A 17,071-nucleotide genomic window follows, 5' to 3' on the forward strand; every position below is an offset into this window, starting at 1 on the left:
CCCTCTCACTGTGGTGTTCCATTTTCCATGGAATTTACAGGAAATATTTTGTGAATTAAACACTTTATTGCAAAGGTTTTGGGAAGCCTCTTCTTGTGCACTTCAGGTATAACGTTGGACGTCAGACGTCCTTTCTGCTCGGCAGGGAAGGTAATCTCCGATATTTCTAATCGCACTGCCTAGTTTCGGCCTGTAGAAGTCTTGTAGCGCCGAGGATGCAGCCGTACCGGATGTCTCTGCGAGAGGTTACTATTAGGAATACTGCCCCGTAGGAAGACCTTATATTTTGTGGCAATTCACTTTCTGTTGTGCATTATGTATGATTTTGTGTTTTAGTTTACATTTTTGGTAGCAAATATTGTAGAAAGGCTATGTGTGGAAAACATAAGGCTGTTTCTAAATTCATGATTAATCCTCATCATGCAGAGTCCTTTTTATCCTGTGTTGTCTTCTTTCTTTTGGATCTTGTGCAATTTCTCTTCTGCCTCTGCAAGTTCTATTATTATCTTCCTTTCTCTGTTTCCTTTCATTCAGCCTCTGCTCCTCACCCCTTTTTTATATTAAATAACGGTATAAAATTCTCAGTCGCTTGCCGTTTTCTCGCCTTATGCAGGCTTCCTCTTCTCCTCTCTCTCTTCATTGATGCCTGTTACTTGACTAATAGAAGTCACTTTGTTATGAGGAGCAGATGTATCGCACCTGTTTAACTTCGCATCTATTGGGGTATCATAGATCTGGAGCGTGTTCATTTGTCCGATCAATCACCAAATACTATTTGGGATTTATTCACTAAACCACAAGCTTAGCCTTTGACGTAAATGTGGATTTATTGCTCTGAAATGCATTAGACGTTAGAGTTTCTATGGCAGCGATTGATGAATACCTGCTTTTGTGTCATAAGGCAAATGAAGTGCCCATAGCAAAAATAAATTGTGAATGAAGAATTTGACTTGATTTAAAATAAAATTCCAGTACGGATTTTGGCATTAAACAGTATTAGGAATATATATATATATATATATATATATATATATATATATATATATATATATATATATATATATATTTATTTTTTTTAATATACCCAAATATTTATGCTAAATATGTTCATGTGTATAACTTTTGCATCATGAGTGACGCAGACCCATCCAGTGCCCTTTTTATGTTGTACTACTAGTGGCCAGACACAAAAAGCAGTGCAATGTTAAAAGGGCATCGGCTGGTGAAGTGAGCGGCGATATGTACTAAACATCGGCAAACATTTCTGGAATAGAGACTGCATTCTGACCCTTATTGCTTAAACCGTGCCATCGATTTCTGCTAATAAGTGCTCTGACTTTATTGCACTACTGTATTATACAGCTAGCAGTGCAATAGTATTGTCAAAGCATCTGGACGCAGAGGACACATCTTTGCACGCCGGGCAGATACCTGCGTGGGAATGTAATCTCGGCTTTTAGTATCGTAGCAGACGGCTTCGTAACTGCTGGATTCTTGGTGTGAAGAACTACTTCGGGAGTCCTGTGCATTGTAAGCCGCTGACGACCAAATTCTGCCACTGCTAAAGCAATTTTGATTTCTGTTCTTAAACCAGAGTGATATTATGTTGCTTCGTGGCTATAGAATGATTACCCTTTTATACAATGTTGACATTTTCAAATCCTTTTTATAATTCTAGTTTCAAAAAGCAGAGTCTGACTTGGATTACATTGAGCAGAAGCTGGAATTTGAAATCAGAAAGAGTTTTCCTGAAGACGCTTTGGTACAGGTAATCCTGATTTGTCCAGATCGGTATAGTGCAACCCTATGCGAGTTAGTGTCAATTGTAATAAAATATGGTTCAAACACGTACAGAAAAAGAAACTAAAGTCATATGACTAAAATTTGAAGAAAAAATATATAAATAAATATACACCTAGTATAAAAGGGAGAAATATACCAAGAATATATTCAGTATCATGCCCTAATTTGGAAACCACCCTAATTCCTATATCATTTTGAAAGTTTTCAAATTTTTTTTTTTTTTTTACTAAAAAAAGTGAAAATGTATTTTAAACTTGGGTCTCTGCCTCTCTCCAGTTCATGACCATCTGACTGTATTTGTGCATGTTGTTGGCTGCAGACTGGCCACTACCATCATGGGGCTGTTTTTTTGTTCTTATGACGTACCAGGTACATAGTCGGTCCTCCAGGGGCATCTTTTCATGATGTACCTAGTACATCGTTGGTCGTGAAGGGGTTAACACACATTAAAACATACTGGTACAGGAGAATAGGGCCCTGCTCCTGCAAGCTTACACTCTATTGGGCAAGTAACCCTACGCAAGTCATTAAAATGCTTTGTATAATACAAGCAATATGTCAAGTAAGTCATGTCTGACATCACCATGTAAATTCCCGTGTGGAAAACTAAGAAACATGCAAAGCTTTATGCAAGTTTTCCTGCCCTTTGGCTTCAAATAACAAAAACCCACTTAGCACATAATTAACATTGCTTGTTCTCTAGGCAGTGTGAATTATGGGGTATACTATTTGAGATGTTGCCCCTCTACTGTTACCCCCAAATCCATCATTTTATTGCTTTCTATTTTGGAGGACTTGATGGCGTTGACATCTCGCATTCTGTGACATTTTAGCGCATCATTGGATAGTTTAACGTGTTTGAGAAAGGTTGGAATACATAATTCTTTTGCTTTCCAGGAAAATCCTGCCAAACTGCTAGAACAGTTGGGAACAATAAAAGCACAATTCAAAAGCTTATCGTCGCAGCTGGATAAAATTGCCACTGAGCAGCAGAAATCGGTAGAGAGTATTCAGGATACCATCACAAACACAATGCAAATTGTGCAGCACTTACAGCAACAAACCGACTTGCAGGTACAGCTTTGTGTGCATTCGTTTTCACTGCTTCGTGCATTTCCAAGCTTGGTTCTACAAAGCTACAAGTTGACTTTCCCAGCGCAGATTCCATCAAGTGTTAAATCTTCTAAATCTCGATGCATTAAGGGCCATCTTGCAGCCCATGAGTCAAGTTAATGTTTTATGTATAGGACCAAGAGAGCTTGGGAAACTTTGGGTGGTTCAGTGACTTGCTGGTGCCTGAACATGTGAGACACCTCTAAGTTTTGTTCAAGCCTTAAAACTTGTGTTTTAAAGCTAATGAGTACTTGTTTTGCATTCTTACTTAACATATAATGTATGGGTTAAAAGTCTATTTAAAAGTAGCCCAAATCAATGAGAATGGATTCTAGGGATCACATTTTTAGCCTGTGATTTCTAGACCTGTGGTCTAATACCAGGTACCAGTTTGGAAACCACCTGACACTGCTGTGTAATTTTCAGATAAAAAGTGTGAGAATTTTCTTGAAACATTTTTTGTCTGCATTATCTTTGTATGACGCTTAAATTATACAAAAACCCCCCAAATCCTTGCCTTACTGCAACATCCTATACAAAAGGATACATAGCATGGAACTTGCCTTTACACCGAAAAGGGTGATTATTCAAATTCCAATTCAATTGAAACGATGTAGAAGTTTAAATGAGGCCGCTGCAGATTCTATGTGTTATATGAACTAAGAATTTTTAGTGTCCTTGAACAGACACTCCCATTTCTATTCTAGTGGTCCTTTTGCTAAAATGATTTGTTTCTGGCATTGTATATCCCTAGGTTTCTCCATTATCAGAAGAAGAACTTGAAGCACTCAAATCTTTTAAAAACCTGCCGTTGAAGGGAGTGGAGTTTCAATCATAAAGGTAGTGTACAGTGTCAGATAATGTGTGTGTGTGTGTGTGTGTGTGTACATATATTACCATTCAAAAGTTTGGGATCACTTCCCTAGTTTTTGAAAGAAAATGTTATTAAATTATTTAAAGTAACATAAAACAGATCTGAAATACAATGTAGACAAATGCGAACTGACTCCTGGTATTTGTTGAGCCCTGTCATAAGCATATTAAGAGGTCTCCTTGAGTGTGAATCATAGGTACTTCATAACGAATAATGTATTTAATGACAATGTTAATTTCCAAAGTAATTAGAAACATTTTTATTTTACATTACATAATCTGAAATATAAAAAATGCTTTGTATTCCAGTGCTTTGGAACGTCGCAAACTAACCCGAAAGTTTCAAGTATGGTGGATCAGCTCTTGTCTCATCAAGTGGATTATCTGCAGGAAATCTGATTTTTCTTTTTGTTATATTTATATTTTTATAATAATAATGTGTGGTCTTTTCTGGAGATGCTTTTGAAACCTGCAGCAAATATTCTACTCCTACATTTCCTAAATCTAAAACATGTGGGAATTTGACAATAGCCAACCTTGCTTTTCAGAGCTACAATTCCAAAATGTTCTGTGGTCATGTAACTATTGTGGCTACAATTTACTGTATTTAGCTGTGTTAATTCATAAAAGCAGTGGAAAAGATGACTGGTCCGTATGCAAGAATATGTTACATAGTCAACTCAGTACATCAACTAAAACCCTTTCATCTGTTAAAATGGTTAGCGTTGTAATCTTTGTTTTGATCATGGACACACAACCTTAGAGTAATATTTAATACTTTTGCTAACTCAACCACCCACCAACACAGTAATGTTTCATGCGAGCGTTCATCTACTCCTGATCCTGTTGTACTGGTGAAGCACTCCCAGGGCATGGAAACCTTTTTGAGATCGGAACAGTCCACGAATTATTGTTATAAGTAAAATAGTATGCAACATAAATATGGATGCCGCAAATGGTCTTCTGCATCCTATACATCAGCCACACACTGCCTCAAAATGTGGCTTTCATGCGTGAGGCATCTGAAGTCAGAGGCTTTTGAAGTCAGAGCTGTCTAGTACCATACCATGAAGGTTTTTCTCAAGTGTAGAAAAGACTGTATGTACTGCTTGTGCACATGCACAGAACCATAAGCTAAGGACACCCATGCAAAACCTTTAAGTAGTTTTAGTTAGCTCTTCTGCTTCAACTAGTAACTACTAAGCACACCTTACCTTATGTGAATAAATATATTGATTTATAAAGATTCTCCTGTTTGACCTTTTAATGCTGGTCTAATGTATGGAACCAATCAACTGCATACCCCAACTGTCCATAAACCAGAACGGGAAAGTAATAATACATTATATATAATACAGCTGACTAGGTATTTTAACCCCTTAACAACCAATGTTGTGCCTGGCACAGTGTAGCTGTAATTCCTCGATGTAGAGTCATTACGCAACACCACAATCTGCTGAGGGACCCAGTGTGATTCCTCCCCAGAGTGTCCACGTGATGGGTATGTGTGCAAAAAAAAAAATAAAAAAAAAAATACATGGTTTGATGGGGGTAAATGTAATTGTTGAGTTTTAAAGAGGCCCCTAATAGGACATGGGGGCAAGATTAAAAGGTTTGGGGAAAAATAGTTTTGATGTAGCAAAACGCTACTTGTACTTTCCTTATAGCTTGCAAAAGAAACCGAACACTAGGTATTTCTAAGCTCAGAACAAATTGAATCTATTTAGGAGGTTTTGCATTAGCTTTCTTAGATGAGTAAAATATTTTTCAAATAAATGTCAGAAAAGTTTTTTAAAAAAAATGTCACCATGTTCTATTATATAATAGTACATTTAGATAAGATGAATGGTATTTAAAGAAAGTTTCCAAAAAAAAAAAAGCAATATATAACATGTAGGCACACTGAGAGACGAATTACAGCAGCATTGCAAAAAATAATGTTTAAACAGCCTCGTCACAAAGGGTACAAAAAAAATAAAAAGCAGCTTCGTCCTTATGCGGTTAAAGTACAACTACACTGTTTCCTTCGAGGCAGAGTGCATGCATGTGCATGTTTCTTTTAGTATATCAAGCCAGAATATCGATTTTCTGTTTGAAGTGCTTTTAGAGTATAGACAAGGGCTCCAAAAGACTAAGATTGATAACTGGAGAAGGCATCTTGCAGCAGGAACCCCTATGGAATAAGACAGATGAGTCGTATTTTTATGTATCAGATACCTTCACTAGAATATCTAACACCACTGCCCCCAAACAGCATTTGTAGTCAGTCAGGCCTTCCAAGGGGACATACCTAGAAGAAAAACAAGACTGATGGAATACAATGCCTGTAATAGGAAATAACATTTTAAAATGAAACCACAACACATACAACTTTGGCACAAGTACTCCAAGAACAGCATAACATCATAAAGTTGGTAACAATGGGGATTATAAATGGAAGAAAAGATACCAGTACACAGCTATAATTCCAGTTAATCTCACTTTTAAAATGCAGATGTACTTGGTTATTACCGGTACATATTGTGCCTGTGTGTGTATGTATGCGTATATTTATATATACGGTATATATATATATGTGTGTGTGTGCGGGTTGTTGTATGTATGTATAAGTGTTGCAGTGGTGTGTGTACGTAAACGTAAGTGTTTTACGTTCATATACGCCAGCAGATTCCGTTTACAATCAGAGTTGGTAGGATGTGTTTAATTAAAATCAAACCATAATAAACTGGTACAAAAGGAGAAGAGGGCCCTGCTCTTGCGACCTCACAATCTAGTATGATGTAAGACTGACGGTGTATTTTTGTGAAATGCGTGTGCATACAGCTCAGAGGGAAAATTGCTCGGCAATAGACTTTCTTTTCTGTTCCATGGGTATTTACTGTAATAGTTGTCCTTTGGCAGTTCATTAAAAAGCTCTGATTAAACTGAATGTTGCTCTTACAACCTGCAGCTGTACTCGGTTGGTACTCCAGCCTAATATCCATGTGATGCGCACCAGGGAAAGGTCTGGGATCACTTATTTTCCTTCCCGTTATGATTCATGGACAATCTCAGTATACGGTGATTCTATACAACACAGCTTTATTATAACCACTTGCGGTGGCAAAATCCTATCTGTTAGATCTAAAGGTCTAGTGGGTTTTTCCTCTTAATTTCCGCTATGATCTATTGGCCCTTACACTGTATGATCATTCTCCCTTTCTCAGCTTTAATCTCTGTATTTTGCACACAGCATGCAAACTGGTATGACCCCTTATAACTCCAGTCAACATGATTTAACTCCATACCATATCCTGCTCCAACCTAACCCCGTGCGCATTCTCTAGGAGCAGGGATCCGGAGTAGTACTCCACCTGACTATTGACCCCAAAACCTGATGATATCATACAGGGCAGCCATTGCGTCATCGCGTTCTGGCCGCAACATAAGACAGCTTTGCGACGATGCAAAGCAATCACTGCCTGTATACAGGGATTCGGCCTGCAGCTCTTTGTTCTACTTTACGCTGGTGCAAATGATTGATTGATCGGGTCGCAAATCACTAACACAGCCTCTACACTGTACCGTAAACTGGACTGACGCCTATTGTGCTCTCCCTTATTTATAATTGCATTTAAGTGGGCGGGGCTACCTCGTCGGCGCACTGCTTGCGGAATAGGGGGTGGCGAGGCGCCCTTACGTCACAGGTCCCGCCCACTGTGGTTTGTTGGGTCTTAGCGTCGCTCGTCTCTGAGTAACTAGAGCCCGGTCAAAGATGGCGGCTGGAGGTTCACTGTTATAAACGGCTGTGGCTCCTCGGCTCCCCCCTTTCCCTTCTCCCGAGCCTACCCTTTACGTTATAAGAGCAACCGTTACTGACAGTTAGCCTACCGTGTACCCCGCTATCCCCGTGTCCCTCACCCTCTGCACCGGCTGCTGTATGTCTGCAGCTGAAAGGGGGCGTTTTACTGATCATTTTCTCACCTGTCTGTGCAGCACCGTCAAGTATCTGTCCTATTTCAGGTCCTGGAAGAAATCCCTGCATTACTGCAACGTTAAGGACTGCAAGCTGGAGGAGATGGATGAGCAAAGCGTGGAGGTGAGCCGGCCGTCTGACAGGTGTCTGCCGTACCACCGGTAACGTGTAACATGGCTGTGCCATGACATTGTGTCACCCTGGCACGTCACATGTCCGTTGGCAGATATGTGACATGTTACCGGATGGCCACGTTTTCAGATTAAATTTAGGTTTTAATTATTTGCCTAGTCTGCAGCTTTCTAACATTTTACCATAGTCCATTCCGAGCATGTGTAATTGTATAAAAAAAATCCAAAAAATTTATTAGTAAATTTGGGAGGAGCTCCATATATCATGCCAAGAAGGCATCACCTTCAAATAAATTGGGGCATCTTAGCGTTTTCGGATAGAGGCCCACGTATCATTGTGAGGCATCCATTGGGGAGATAGTTGCCTGTAAACGAGCGATAGATGTGGTGTATCTTTAGGGGATGGGGGAAAGTACAAAAACCGTTGTCGAGGGACACTTTTATAATGCCGAGTAGCGTTTTTCCTTCGTCAAATGGTTTCATGGCAACCAAGTATACTTTCTGCTGTATTTCTATGCGTTTTTATGGTAAGTGACTCCTGGAGGACAAAGAAGAATGCGTTGCGTACCCTAATGACATGCTACACAATAAATGTTGGCAACCACTGAAGAAATCCGAGTGCCTTTGTACTTAATACATTCATAATTCTATGTTTCACGTATATTTATCGGTCAAATTGCTTTAGTGTACCATGTTGTTCTGCAGATATAGGTTCCCTCTCTGTGTTTTTATGATGTCCGCCTGGGACATATATATATTTTTTTGGTAGAGGAGGTAAGATGGCTCACCTATTGGCATGCCACCCTGCGACATGTCATACCATTCCCACCAAACACTGCCTCTGAACTAACTCCAGTATCTTAAAGTATGACCCATGAAGACTTCTTAAGGTCATGGTTCTGCACACAAGATTGAAGAATGTACCATTTTTTTTTTCTTTAAAGATCTCCATGACCTCTACTTAGGACCAAAAGTTTTCATCACATTGGATCTGCTATATTGCATTCAGATCAGACTATTGCTATATATTTAGTCCTTCACTCTTGAAGTTTACATATTAAAACTAAAAATATTTTTACTCCGTGATAGATTATATACTTTCCCTACTCCCATTGTGAGGACACAGATGTCATAAAATGAAAGCACATTCACAAAGGTTTTCCAAAGTTGTTGGCATTTTAAGAGCCCATGTTTCTTTGAGTCTAGTTGTGAAGTGAACCATATGTGTTTCATTAGCGAGTTAAAGTTGCCCACTTCTTAGGCTTGCTAATCTTTTTGTTCAGGAGACATCTCAGTGTGCTATGTGGTCCATGTAAAGGTCCATATGGTACAGGAGGAGTCACGTTCTTAACAACCCAACTTGTAGCTGGCCTCGTCAGAGTGGAAATGCTCCCTTTGAGTACTTTGGAGGGAAGTTGAATAGCATTAATGTAATAAATGTAGATCAACGCACTTTGTCCAAATCCCCAATTTAGGAAGAGCCAGTGAAAGGCTTATGTTGATGGCCCTTCTGATTAAGAGCTAGGGCCAATTCTCTCTAGGTCCAAAGAAACCAATGCCGGTTTAATTTGTTAGCTACGGGGTGAGTCTAGCATAGCAACCTTTTATAGTGTGAAAGTTTTATTTACAGTTTATTGTTACAAAAACAAAACCTGTCACTAGAGAACTGACACCCTTTGTCACGGAGTGTGCTTTGTGTGTGTACCACCCGATACAGTGTTTACTGTGTTACTATCGCCAAGGGCACTGCAACTAGCTAAATATTCTTCTTGGAAGGTACTTCAAAATAAACAAATCGATTCTTACGAATTAGAGATCTTATGTGGGTAATCATATTTTGGGAACTTGATTAAAGGTGCTTTTTAGTACAATAGTTCACTGCTTCCTTTGCTTTTTCAGTTGTCATCGGATGAGAAGCATATCTTGGCACATTTCTAAGATGCAAAATCTTCTTTGTGTGCTCTGTAAACTGCAGGGATCATGTGCCATTTATTCCAAACTGATATTGTAGCTCCAACGTCTTCCCCTTACGCTTTACTCAACCTTAGAGTTAGGATGCTCTTTCTCTGACCTAGATATGTAGCATTTTGTTTTTTCAATTTTTCCATCCAACCTCCTTTTAGCTTCCTCCTCGGTGGGATTTTTTTTTCTTTCTTGCCCAAAACAAAAGATCCATGTCTGGTGAGAGGTTACAATGGCTGAGTATAGGGTTTAGGTTTTATCCACTGATGTGTTCCTCCAGGAGCGAGTCCACTGCAGTTTTATTGCTTGTATTAAACTAATGTATTACTGAAATCAAACAGCCACCCCAGCTGCTAAATCTGTTTTATGCTTAGTTTCTAAGCATTCTGCCTTTGGTGTCATGCTGCTAGTAGTAGTATTTTTCCTCCTGGCAGGCTTCAGTGATCAGGCTGGTATCGTTTGGCACATGTCATTTCTCTGAACGTTCCTTGCTGTGCAGGGATACTCTGCCTTTCATGTATTGCCAGGCAGACCTTCAAAGCATTGCATTAGTGTCCTCACACTCCAATGTCCAATGAAACGTACCGGTATATTCTATAACATTACGTTCTAACGTACAGTTTACAGGAGTATGGTTTTTAAAGTATTGAATTATCTTTGGTTTGTAGGCTTCATGTGAACCAAACATCTATAGGTAAATCACCTCTGCCTTTTTGTAGTAGTATTCTTCTTCTTGTGGTATTATAAAACTGCTTACATCACATGTGGGCCAAGTACAAAACCCTCTAAAAAGAAAACATTTTCTCTTTTTTTTTTTTTTTTTCTTCGTCAAAGTACTGACGGGTATTTTGGCACAACAGCCAAAGCTGAAAAATGTGTTAAAAAGTATAAATCAAAAAATTGATGAAATAGTGTTAAAGGGACAGTATGCGTCCAAGATATCCTCCCAAAAGTAATGAATGTTAAAGCAATGTGCATTGGTTAACAAATAAAGTTGCAGCTGCCCTCTTTGTGTACCAATTTCTCGGCCCTGATTGGCTACTTCAAGTTGCCAATCCATATTGGGAAAGCACTCCCAGTGAAGTCTGAGCAGACCCCTTGCCGTAACACTCACCAAGCCCGCTCTGGGGTTGACTTGTATTGGTATGTATGTCATGTGCCAGTACATGTGCTCCACCGAATACATCTTCTGCGTATAAGATAGCTAGGATTACATACATTTTGCAAGGGGGACGCTACAGAAACTTAAACGAACTTCACAGCTGCCATATCCGGAGTGTCGATTTTAATAGGATATCCAACGAGCTCTGCTGTAAACACACTTTTAGCATAAGTTTGGTCTTCCCATTCTTGAAATACTTGTACGTTTTGTACAAGATAGGTCATTGCAGCTTTCATGATGGCAGGCACAAGTGCAAAAATGTTTTTACATATAATATTTTCCTCGGATGCTTCACATGGCAGTGGCACCCCCTCCACAGTCTGCATCCTGAATGCATTAAAAGGTGCAGCGTGTCTTAAAAACCGCATGCATCTTTTAATGCAGTCTATGGAAGCTGTGCTGAGCCGGCACACCTAACCATATCGCAAGTAGGTCAGTTTGGGAGATCAAAGATCTCCCCTGTAACCAGGGGGCTTGATCGCCAAAGAGGACCACTCCCCGGTTTTGTATCAGTGGCACTCCCGCCCAGTGTCTTGGTACGTCACTGCTCTTGGGTATCATATGCAGTAGAGGGAATGGGAAAGAGAGCAAATGAGAATCCCTCCCAGAGCTGTCATATGCGTTAAGAGTTCATGTGATGGCTGGTGTTTGAATTAAGTCCTTGGCTTAAGTATCTGCCATGCTCCACTTAACAAAATATTGCAATATGTCTTCTTTACACAGAGCATAGCGGAGGTCTTCAGATGTTTCATATGCATGGAGAAGTTGCGAGACGCCCGTCTCTGCCCACATTGTTCTAAACTCTGCTGCTTCAGTTGTATAAGAGTAAGTGGCTTAAACTTGACTGTCGAATTCTGTAAATGTGACTAAACACATGCACTTAATATACATAAGGGGCATGCACAAAGACAGCACAATTGAATGTATACACAGCATGCCACACATTTAGTCTTGTGACTTGGAATAAGTATTACTTCACACTTTCTCCCCTCCCACATCCGTGTTTTGTGGAGTCTAATCTGTGTGATCCTGTTTATAGTTAAATTTGTGTTAGGTTTTCATATAAACCTATGCGAACTTACACAACATCTATACATCTGTGCTGTTATGGCAGAACATAATTATTTTTAAACTAAGGCATATAATTGGAATCATTGTCTTATTCATATAACACCAACAATTTTTCCAATGCATCTAACGGTGTATTTTTGAAGGGTATGACAAAACTAGACTTGACGGATCACTGCGATACATTGGGGGAAAAGATGGACCTGCTCACAAGCTATAGATAAAAAGCAGAGCTGTGTTGAGTTTCCTCTTTGAACAGTACTTAAGGTCTTTGGTCTTTATATCCGAAAACCTAAACATAATTAAATGAATTAGGTCCTCATTTTTGAAAAATGGACAAAGATGCAGCTTTAATTAAAAATATTCAGTTTAGTTTCGGTCTATGCAAAATAACACTTGGCTAACCTAGACTGTATGCCAACCGTTTTAACATTCTTTCTTTTTTTTTGTAGAGATGGCTAACAGAACAAAGAGCTCAGTGCCCTCATTGCCGGTAAGACTCTTGGTCCAATATTTGCACCCTTTTGCCACCTGTAGTAGATCACACGTATGAGGGTTATTTTATGCCGTTCTGGCGCCATATTGAATTTTCTTGTGTGGGTATGTTATGTGGTGATCTATAAGATGTTGGGGCACAAACTGTCCAAAACTTTGAAAAGTAATAATTGTCTTGCCTTGCAGAGCCCCCCTACAGCTACGGGAGCTGGTTAATTGCCGATGGGCAGAGGAGGTTACTCAACAGCTTGACACGCTACAGCTGTGCAGTCTGAACAAGCATGAAGAAAATGAGAAGGACAAGTATGTTATTCAGTTCTCCCTACTTCTAAGGTCTTCTAGTCCTCTCTACTTTTAGTCTACCTTTTTTTTTTCCCCCTTTCTTTCTTAAATTACCGCATGGGTGCAGGTAGCAGGAGATGTGTTTTGGCTGAACACATCTCCTGCAAGTTATGAAGCAAGGGTCAGGTAAAGAGGGACATTCTGTAGACTTCCTTCGTGCAATTGCACGTGCGAACAAATTAACATTTAAAGGGACCTCTCAGCTATCATATGCAGTAAAGCAAGTTTGATAACTTGCCTGCTCCTTTTAAATTTAAAATATGTGATATGTCACACTAGACTCCTATGCAGTTTGGTTGGCTAATACAGAAAGAGTAAAGAAGCATGATACAACTTCATATACAGCCGATACACCTCCAATATAGACTGGAGACTTAGCTGATGGCTAAGTACTTGGAATGCCATGGAGGTTAAGTGAGGGGGTGGGAGTGGTAGACAAATTTATAGTGCTGTATTCTGTTATGATTTACCGTATTTGTTCAATTATAAGACAATTTTTTTTTTCTTCAGAGCAAATTCTCTGAAAAATACCCCTAGTCTTATATTCAAGGCCAACTTATAATCAGACCTCGAATATAGGTCCGACTACAAGACTAACATCCAGATCCCCTGCAGCGCTGCAGGGGACCTGGATCCTCCTCTCTGGTAACCTCTGCTGCTTCCGGCACTTCCTCTGGGGGGCTTCTATGACTGAGCCCTGGCGTGACTTGACCTTCCGGTGCTCCATCATAGAAGCGGCAGCGGAGATTGCCTGCACGATACTCAGACAACCTCCGCTGCCGCGGGCACTTCCACCGGGGCTTCTATGACTGAGCACCGGAAGGTCACGCCACGCCAGTGCTCCGTCATAGAAGCCCGGGCGGAACTAACAGGCAGCAGAGGTTGTCTACGCGCATTGCACAGAAGTCCACCGGCTGCCCCCACTAGACACCAGGGAGTCTGAAGTATGAGGAACGAGTCTTGGGAAGCCCCCCAGAATAATGGGGGATAAAAGGCATATCATGGAGGCAGAGTGGCATATAGGGGTGTATAAGGCATATCTGGGGGGCAGAGTAGCATATAGGGTTATATAAGACATATCTGGGGGGCAGAGTAGCAAGCCGTGGGGCAGATGTGCATAATGGGGGGGCAGCTTGGCAAATAAAAGGAAATAAAAACAAATCATTTTTCTTAATCATAGTTTTTATTAAATATGAAAAATGTTTTACTAGTAAATATTTCACATGTAAACTATTTTTCTTATCAGGCTTTCTCGTTTTTCCTAAAATAATACCGTATTTGCTCGATTAGAAGACGAGTTTTTTTCAGAGCAAATGCTCTGGAAAAATACCCCTCGTCTTATAATCAGACCTCAAATAGGTCTGACTATGATCCAGATCCCCCTCAGCACTGCAGGGGACCTGGATCCTTCTGTCTCCCCCCTCCCCCCCCAAATTACCGGTGCTTCTGAGTCCCTGGTGTGTAGCCGGGGCAGCGTGTAGAGCTTTATGCGATTCGCGTAGGCAACTTCCGCTGCAGCGCGCAGACCTTACCCGGCTGTCAATGATTAGAGTTCCCCCTCACCGGGGAATTATCTCTGACAGCCGGGGAAGGTCTGCCCGATGGACGCAGACAACCCCCGCTGCTAACCGCACCTCCTTCCGGCTGCAGCGGAAGTTGCCTACGCGAATCGCGTAGACGTCTACACGCTGCCCGGACAACACACCAGGAGTCAGAAGCACCGGTAAGTTGTTTTTTTTTTTTTGGTTTGTTTGGTTTTTTTTGGGGGGGGTGTTGAATGGGGGGCATAAGGCATTTCTGTAGGCAGAGTACTCTATGATATGCCTTTAAACCCCCTTAATGCCACTCTGCCTCCAGAAAGGCCTTTTAACCCTCTATACTCCAGAGTGGCATATAGAGGGTTAAAAGGCATATGGGGCACAGTAGCATATAGGGGGTTTAAGGCATTTATGGGGCAGGGTGACGAGCCTGGGGGCAGATGTGCATAACTGGGGGGGCAGGTTGGAAAATAAAAGGAATTAAAAGCAAAATATTTTTCTCAATCATAGCTTTTATTAAAAAAATTGTTCACATAGTTTACATGAATTAACATTTACTGGTAACTTTTTTCCCTATAGGGTCGTCTTATATTCAGGCTTTTTCTTTTTTTGTCCTAAATGAATATTCAGATTTTGGGGGGTCGTCTTATAATCGAGCAAATATGGTATTCCAATTCTGGGGGTCGTCTTATAATCGGGCAAATATGGGTATTTAAGTTGAAATCTTAGATTCAAAACCCTTTTGCAACCTTGTGTGTCATTCAGACAATACATTACATTTTATTTCCTCAGATGTGAAAATCACCATGAAAAACTCAGTGTTTTTTGTTGGACATGTAAGATTTGTATCTGTCATCAGTGTGCTCTTTGGGGAGGAATGGTAAGTAGACACAACTCACCACAGTGAGGCATTGTTTGAGCCAGAATTGTCTTTGATGTTGATGGTGCTGTACCATCCGAAGCATAGGCTTTGGCCTCTAAATACAACATTGAACCTGTGTGAACTTGTTTTTATTATTTACTTATATCATGCATGGTATATGGTAGTTAAATTCTCTGAAGAGGTAGTTTATATCCAAGCAAATGATCCAATCCATAACTAGGATCTGGGAGATTGCAGAATATCTGATTGTAATTTGTATACCTCTTGGTATGTAATAATAAGTTCCTTTTCCATCGCTTACTGTTAAAATTAAGAATACCTTTATCTTCTGCTGTAATGTGTGTTTTTGTATCGAAAAATAATTATGAATAACCTAACCTAGAAATGATAATGTATATTCAGTACGCATACTTAAAGGAGCGCTCTAGCCTGATTCTGACATCCGCTTGGGCTAGTACCCCTCAGTGTCTAAAGTCTGCCTGGGAAAGGCTACACATAACTAAGGCTAGCAATGCATTTGTAAATCACACTGGGACAAACGGGAACACCCGTGCAACTTTAATCTAAGTTTTGGAACTCTTCTGCATCAAGTAACCAAAAAAAAATAAACCCTAGGTAATTTCCAGATGTCACATTACAAAAACAGTTGGAATCCCCTTTAAATGCATATTAGAGTCAATTTTGCATGGAGGTAAATTTATTTTTCTGCATGCTGTACAATTCAGACATTCTTGGTGGTCTGTTTAATCCCATGAATATCCCTATCAAGTTAGAAAATTAGATCCCCCTCCCCTGAGATGCCTCTGCTGAAAGCAGGTAGCATCGTTAGCGTATCTATAGGACGGGCAGCAGTGAGGCTGCCCCGGGCCCTCAAAGCATGGGGCACCAGAGCCGGATTGGTCTACCTGAATACTGAGACTTCACGGTAGATCGTCTCTGTGACGGGCCTCAGGTATACCAGTTGGGTACACCCGTCAGTTCTTTGTTGCTTCCTCCCGGAACCGCAAGGGTTAACGGCTCCCAGCGTCAGGCAATACTGCGAGGAAAGGGATCAGGAGCTGGCTTGGTGTCCTTGATACAATGGCACCGTAGCCCACCAAGACCTAGCCGAATACGGTGCTGTAATTGTCCTGAAAAAGACAATGAGTGATGCAGCGAGCCCCTGAAGCATTAGACGAGACTAATGTCCAGGGAAGTAACAAACGGTTTATTGGGAAGATACATGGGTTTATATACAGTTCAACAGGGGAAAAAGGCCATGAATCACATCCACATATCCCCGCCCTGCCCAGACAGTCCAGCACCATACTCGGGCCGCCAACCCCTGCAATGTCCGCATACCCTTGCGCCGACGTTCTCGGGGGTGAACCCGAAGGAGGTGTAGTGATCCCGGAGTACCGATGGATAGCACGGGGTCCGGAGGGTATCCTGTCCAAAAAGCGACGCGATCGGCCATGGGCAGCAGTTCAAAGTTTCTGGTGTGGTCGATGGTGTCCGGGATACAAAGAGTTAAAGTCCGTTAAACAGGACATGTGAAACATGGACAGGGGCGGCACGTGAGGGAGAGAGGCACAAACACAATCACACACGTATAATGAATATAATATATGAATGATATCACAACCAATGATTATTACAATGGCACTTAACCCAGGGTTGTGACAGTCTGCCCTTGGACAGGTCTTCTTGGCGATGTTTGGGCCGTGAGGGGTGGGCTGCTCCCAGGCACCATGAACGCTGCTCTGG

General features: G+C 40.9%; 2 protein-coding genes across 2 annotated transcripts in view; both read left to right on the forward strand.

Moving 5' to 3' along the window:
- The first annotated feature begins 215 nt into the window (after positions 1-215).
- LOC149300963 (SKA complex subunit 2-like) lies at positions 216-3,754 on the forward strand. Its single transcript, XM_089484495.1, has 4 exons — positions 216-245; positions 1,679-1,768; positions 2,701-2,877; positions 3,671-3,754. Exons 1-4 carry the CDS (start codon positions 216-218, stop codon positions 3,752-3,754), a joined length of 381 nt encoding a protein of 126 aa, XP_089340621.1.
- Positions 3,755-7,846: 4,092 nt separating this feature from the next.
- The window catches only part of LOC149300964 (E3 ubiquitin-protein ligase TRIM37-like), a 48,961-nt gene continuing 39,736 nt past the window's right edge, over positions 7,847-17,071 (forward strand). Inside the window, exons 1-5 of the mRNA XM_089484545.1 lie at positions 7,847-7,867; positions 11,723-11,824; positions 12,520-12,560; positions 12,749-12,865; positions 15,235-15,322. Of these exons, the coding sequence (XP_089340671.1) occupies positions 7,847-7,867; positions 11,723-11,824; positions 12,520-12,560; positions 12,749-12,865; positions 15,235-15,322 (369 nt within the window). The remainder of the gene's footprint in view (positions 7,868-11,722; positions 11,825-12,519; positions 12,561-12,748; positions 12,866-15,234; positions 15,323-17,071) is intronic.

This window comes from Sceloporus occidentalis, unplaced genomic scaffold, assembly GCF_023333645.1.
Source record: "Sceloporus occidentalis isolate IW3139 unplaced genomic scaffold, rSceOcc1.0.p SCAF_22, whole genome shotgun sequence".
NCBI classification, from domain to species: domain Eukaryota; kingdom Metazoa; phylum Chordata; class Lepidosauria; order Squamata; family Phrynosomatidae; genus Sceloporus; species Sceloporus occidentalis.